Source organism: Stenella coeruleoalba (genome assembly GCF_951394435.1).
Source record: "Stenella coeruleoalba genome assembly, chromosome: 13".
NCBI lineage: Eukaryota > Metazoa > Chordata > Mammalia > Artiodactyla > Delphinidae > Stenella > Stenella coeruleoalba.
The window spans coordinates 75,791,641-75,798,077 of record NC_137159.1 but is presented as its reverse complement, the minus strand read 5'-3'; the positions used below and the strand labels follow the sequence as shown (position 1 = coordinate 75,798,077).

General features: G+C 56.9%; 1 protein-coding gene across 7 annotated transcripts in view; it reads right to left on the bottom strand.

Annotated features, from left to right (window-relative positions):
• Positions 1-784: 784 nt before the first annotated feature.
• Positions 785-6,437, bottom strand: part of OSR1 (odd-skipped related transcription factor 1) — a 270,499-nt gene continuing 264,846 nt past the window's right edge. For all 7 annotated transcript variants that reach the window (XM_079940102.1, XM_079940106.1, XM_079940105.1 and 4 more), the window contains 2 exons: positions 2,467-3,166; positions 785-1,720 (listed from right to left, as the gene is read on the bottom strand). In XM_079940102.1, the coding sequence (XP_079796228.1) occupies positions 1,585-1,720; positions 2,467-3,134 (804 nt within the window). In that variant the 5' untranslated portion in view covers positions 3,135-3,166 and the 3' untranslated portion in view covers positions 785-1,584. The remainder of the gene's footprint in view (positions 1,721-2,466; positions 3,167-6,437) is intronic.

Here is a 6,437-nt window from a genome sequence, read left to right as displayed (position 1 = left end):
CCCCTGCTGCCTGGCCTCTAATTGTGGGAAAACTAGGCGCCCCAGGGAAGGTTCAACTTGTGGAGGGCGGACTCAGATTTCTCCTCCGAAACTCCCCGGGCCTCCCAGGGCGCCCGCCCCCGCCATTCCTGACAAGGCTTTAAAACGGCAGGAATCTTTGCGGGCGTGGAGCCGGGATCCGGGCAGGGGACAGGCCCCAGCCAGAGAATTGTGTCGGGGGGCTCCTAACAGAGGGAGGGATGTAGTTTGGGGGCTTTGGGGAGGCAGCGGTGATTATGTATTTGTAGCCGCGTATGGGGGCCCGGGGGACGGTACTGGCGTGAGGCAGTCCGTGAGGGCGCTTCCTTCCCTCCCCAGTGCAGCAGCAAGAGACCAGGAGGGAGGCTTTTCGTTGGGGAGGTGGGTGACGTTCTCTTCCCTTGGTGGACCCTAAGCGACCCCGACACCCGGAGATGTTGGGATTTCTCACGGCCGATGTATTGGCCGCAGGCTCGGCTTCTTTGTAAACTCGGAGCCCTTCGGAGATGAGGACTGGGGACACTGAGACCCTAAGGCCAAAGTGGAGGAGAAAAGTAAGAAAATATATACGGGCGGGGTCCGCGGTTGCCCAGCACCGGGAGAGAGGAGCGCTGCTCCACCCATCCCAAACCGCTGACGCTAATTAGGGGAAAGTTGCTGAAGTGGGACAGGTCGGCTTGGGCAGCGAAACCCCGCTCCTCTCAAAGAAAGGAGCCGCCCAGTTTCCTACATTTGGGAGGGAAATTACCCATCCTTCAATGCCTGTAAAATAACCGTTTATTTAATATTTTTAAAAACTCCAGTGATAAATGTCCGTTACCGATGGTCAGCATAAAGTGCCAATCGCAATACATCGTCCTGCTCCTAGCCTTCTGCTCGCTCGCGGTGATGCGGCAGCGGAGCCGGGGAGCCGGAGGCCGGGCCCCCTCCAGCCCCAGGGCCCGAGGCCCTCGCCCCGCCGTCGGAGTCCGGGAGCCCACGACCCGCTGCGCTGCAGGAGCTGGGAGGGGCGCTCCCCGGCCCCGCGATCCTGGGGCCCGGCGGCTGAAGCAGATACAGGGATTACACTTTTGCAGGCTCCCAGGGGTGGGGTTGGAGGCGGGAGGAGGGGTTGGAGGCTGCGAGAGAGCACAGAACTTCTTTTCCTCTCCCCTCTCTCTCCGCAGTCAGAGTTACAAGCTTATATGTTCAAAGAAAAAAAAATAAAGAATAAAGAAAACGTATAAAATAACAATAGAAAAAGTAATACTTCTGGGAGAGGCGCCGCTGCGGCTCCGCGAAGCTTTCGTTCTTTTTTTTTTTAATGCAGTTTCCCTTCCGCCACGTGAGTACCTCCTTTTGGCCAAGAGTTTAGCCGCGTCCTGGGGGAGCCGCCCGGGCGGCCGGGGTCACGGCCCGGGGCGGGGCTCTGGAGTTCCGCGTGCGCCTGGGCCCCGGGGGACGCGTTTGGGATGGGGGAAGGTCCCGGGAGGCCCTCCCGCTGCCCGCCAGAGTCGCCTTCGGCTTCTGGTCCCTCTGGAAGAGGGGGCGGCGTGACCCAGGGTCCGGGTGCCCCGGAGGCTCTGTTTAGCATTTGATCTTGGAGGTTTTGAGCTCCTTCACCTGTGAGTGTAGCGTCTTGTGGACAGCGAGAGTCCTGGACTGGCAGAATCCTTTCCCGCACTCTTGACACTTGAAAGGCTTCTCTTTGGAGTGAATATATCTGAGGGCAAAAACAGACCGAGAATTAACCCTTGCAAAATGACACAATGTTATAAATATTATAAATAGTTATCCAAGATCCCCTCCCACTGCAATGAGGAGCTTGCCCTCAGAAGAAAGGAGGTTTGGGAGTACCTAGTGTGGAGCAGGGCAGTGCCGAGTTTGGGGATAGAGTAGGGAGGTGAAGGAGACACCTCCGTCTGAGCCGTGCACAGATCCAGCTAGGCCGACCCCTGCCTTCCTAACCAGGGCCCAGCATGGCCTTATAAGGCCTGAGTCAACACCGAAGGTGAGTGAAGGGACCTGGGTGGGAATATTTGCTGGAGCTGTGCTGTCCCAAACAGTAATCACGAGCCACATGTGGTTATTAAAATTCAAATCAGGTAAAGCTGAAAAGTTAGCTTCTCAGCTACACTAAGTTGCCCATTTCAAGCGCTTGATTGTCATCTGTGCCACGTATCACTTTTCATCATCGCAGAAACTTCTACTGCACAGCGCTACAGATGGAGGAAGCTGTGCATGCCTGTCTGGAGCTTGGGTCCTATTCCTTGCATGTTCTCTCCACCCATGCTCCAGGAACCCATCCGTGAGCTTTGTTGGTTTCCTTCCCTATCTGAGGGAATCCCAGAAACTTAGGAGGCTTGGACTTGGTAGGGGGTGGGTCTCCTGAAACTCAGCATTAGGGAGGAGGCTGGTGGGACAGAAGCAGACAGCCAGCTCTCTTCTGGGCCACCCGCAGTACCGCACCTGTGGTCTCGTAGGTGGTCTTGCCTCCGGAAGGCTTTGTGGCAGATGTCGCAGGTGTAGGGCCGCTCGTCCGTGTGCGTCCGCTCATGGATGAGGAGGTTGTAGGACTTAGTGAAGTGGCGGCCACAGAATTTGCAGACGAACTCCTTCTTGGTTTTGGAAGGCAGGCGTCCCCTCGTGGGCTTCTTTTCTGGGGACAGCTTGGTCACATCCAGGAGGGCACCCAGCCCACCGGCGGGGGACCCGGGACCCTCTCCCCGGCCAAGCTTGGACGGATCTTCTTGCGTGGCCGCCAAGGCCAGGTTGGCAAAATCAAAGCGCGGCTTGGTCTTGAGCGCCGCGGGGCCGCTGCCTCCAGCGGTGATCTCAGGCTTGGGCTGGATGACGTGAGGGAACCAGGGGAAGGCGGGCAGCTGGAAGCGCGCGTCCACCAGGCTGGACACGGCGCCGGGCACTTTGGAGAAAGAGGACCGCGGCAAATGCATCGCGGGGTAGCCCAGCGTCCACTGGTGCAGGTGCACGGCATGCAGTGCACTGAAACCATACAGATTGGGCAGGTGGTCCGAGGGCACTGTGGGCAGGCCATTCACTGCCTGAAGAAAGGAGTAGTTGGTGAGCTGCAGAGATGGGTGGATGGGCACCGGTGCTGGCAAGGTTTTGCTGCCCATGGCCGTAGTTGCAGTATGTTCTCAATCTCGATCTGCAAGGAAAAGAAGAGGGGAGGGGAGAGGAACAGACAAGTTCAAGGTAAGTGCCCTCCTTCTGAGTTCCAGCCCAGCCACACCTTCTCTGTCCCCCAGAGCCAGAGCTGGGAACCTAAGACCCCACCCATGGAGCTCACTGCCCTCACCGAGAAGACAGGAACCCTCAAAATTGCAGGACTCCTTCCCAATGGCCTCCAGCAGAGACACACAACTTGATACAGAAACCAAACTAAATCCTATGCAATGCGACCAACTTAAAATGAGTCCACAGTGTATGTGACACTGAGAAAGGCATAAGCACAGGGAAACTGTCCTGTAAAGACTTACATCCAGGCAAGCCTGAGTCAACAGAGAATTACACTCTCCTGTAAAGATAACAGAAACTTGGAAGCACACTTACACATTCATGTGCAGATAAACAAATACAGAAATGCATGCTGACAGATAAACACAGACTCACACATTCTGAAGCAGAGTTGACAACAAGGTGCAAAGATAAACTGCGACAAGCAGTACTGTGCTACTAAACAAAATGCAGGGAGGAGCGCTCGCACACACACGGGATCACACCGCACCTACAAAGAGCTCCACAGACAGCACACGTACAAACGCCCACGAATCTGCACATCTCCCAGCTCCTGTGCATTAAGCTGTACTAGCTGACCATCAACTTGGCTTCTAGAAGCCATGTCATGTTTCTCCTTACAACTCTCAACGTTGACCTCAAATTTGCTTTTCTGTATCGCTATTAACGAGCCCTTTTGACACCACCCTCTCTGCAGCTCCTTGCGGACTGACTCCCTTCCGCAGCCCTTGGGGATCACCTTTGTTTCAGCAAGGACGCTAACAGCCACATTTATTTACTCACTCAAACATCTGCAGTCATGTACAAGGGGGCTTCAGTGCCCTCCCTACCCCATAGGAAAGGGGGGCAGGGTCTTGGGGCTCTCGGGATGTTTGTGCGTGTGGTGAGCACCCCCTCCCCAGCAGATGGGTTTGCCTATGAGTAAGAGCATTGAGGCTGGGCCTCAGCTGCTGTGGCCTACGCACCCTCCAAATGCAAGGCCAGGGAGCTTGAGCAAAGCCAAAGGGGAGTCATGCTGATGTGACAAGCAGTCTCCTGGCCTTCTTGACTCTTGGTCAGGGTCCCTAGCCTCCGTGGACAGGTCTAGACTCGGCAGACAGACCTTTTAGGTCTGTGCCTCCCAGACACTCCTAACTCGGGTCTGTCCAGTGGAGGCAAAAACAGGGAGAAAAAAAGGTGGAATTACACAGAAGACCCTGGGACGCTCAAGTGCCAAACTCCATCTCAAGAAGTCACTGGGGAGCAGGTGCTTGGGACCCGCTTCTCCTTGCCTGTCTCAGTCCCCTGCCTCCCCCTTCTCCCTTTACTCCTTATTTCCCCTCTCCTCTTCCTCAGATCTTTCCAACCTGCAGCAGGTCCGCATCCCTGGTCTTCCCAGGCCCCTGCTCTGTTCCCTCCTTCACAGCACACACTGACACCACCCAGACAGCTTCTGAAGCCTCGCTTACCCTCAGCCCAGGCCCCTCAGGCTCAGGCTGCCTTTCACTACAGGGAAGCTTTTAATGTGAGGGCAGTGCTGTGCTGTTCCCAGGAGAATTGAGGACAATATTGACCTAGATGCCCTTCCCCCCTCGAAGCTGTTGGGGAAGGTCACTCTCGGTGTGGTGGGCCCTAAGGAAAGAACCTCTGCTGGGGGTGGAGGGAGCAAAACCCCGAGAGCCAGCAGAGATGTCCTCACGCAGGTTAAATCGAATGAAAACCAAGTCGGACCGCAGCAATTTATTTGGCCTGGAGCTCAGGGAGGCACAAATCTGGGTGGGAGTGCGGAGCGAGGACCCCGGCGGCGGAGCCCTGGCCTCCGCAGCAGTGTTCTCCATTGCGTCGATCACGGGTCGCGCCAGGGACAACCCGAGACCCTCCTACAGCGTTGAGACACGGCGAAGCAAAATACGAATTGGGCCAGAGAGAAAGCTGGAGCCTGTTTGGGTTGGGAAGGGGGAGGGGGGAGAAAGGAGACGACTCGCCGACTTCAAAGGTCTGCCCAGAGTTAGGCGAGGTGAGTGCTCTTTGATTTGCTGTCACCTCTCCTTCCCCTCCCTGCGCTGGAAATCAGATCCTTATCTCTGGCTCCCCGGGGCCCGCAGGGCGCCGCCCGGGCCTCCACTTGCTCCCCTAGTGCTCGGCCTACCCCCGGCGATGGCGACAGAGCGCTGGGCTGCACCCGAGCCCGGACCGGCTCCGTGCAGGGTCGGGGATCCCACCAATCCCTCGTGTACTAACCTGGCCTCTCCTCGCCCACCCCCAGGAGCAGAGCCCTTGGGCTCGGTAAGGGGAGCGGGCGCCTGCAGCCGACACTGCTCTTGGGAGCCAACCTTAACGGGCTATCTGCCCAATCTCGCTTCCCCCGACACTCAATTTCTTTTTCTCAGGGGCGCAGTCAGTTTATTTTCTGCCACATTCCGAGGGCAGGGTTCCCCAGGCCCTCGTCAACGATTTTCCCGGGGACGAAATTCGTTCGAAACGTGGCTCTCTACACTAGTAGTCCCAAGAACGGGCCGAATTCACTATTCGGTTTCAGGCAGTCAGCTAAGAGAAAAACACAGTCTCACACTCCCCTGTCCCGCCAGAGAGGATGAGCAAACGCCCGGCCCCGCTGGCTCCCGTTGCCCTGACACCGGAACCCCAGCGTGAAGGCTTTAGATCTTTAAAAGCAAGAGAAAACACCTCTCCCCAGGCCCGAGGCCAGGCATCCACTCGGTAAGGAGCTAGGACCTCGGGACCTTGGAGGTGCGGGTAAGGGTGCTGACCACGCGCATCAAACGCCATTCGCGCTTCCCAGCCCGGATCCCCGCGCTGTGCAGACACTGTTTCCCTCGTGCGACAGAGCGCCAGTCCCGGGTCTGCAGCCAACCCTATGCTGGGCATTAATGAAGTGTGCAGAGTCTATTAAAGTAGTTTATTCGGGGCTAATTGAGCGTGAGCGAGTTAACTGCTTGCATTAATGAGGACAGAGCGAGCTCCATGAGCTTGCGCCTGGAGGAGTCTAGCATCAGCCCCAGAAAATCATCCTTGACACAGAATCCCCATCACGTGTGGTGACCGGCGTCCGGACCCCTGGCGAAAGGACTGACCAGCACGGGACACTTCTGTTTAATTCTCGCAACGAACGAGATCGAACGAACCCTTCGGCTACGCGGCCATCACCCCTGCATTTAAACGCCTGCTGCATCCTCAGCGATCTG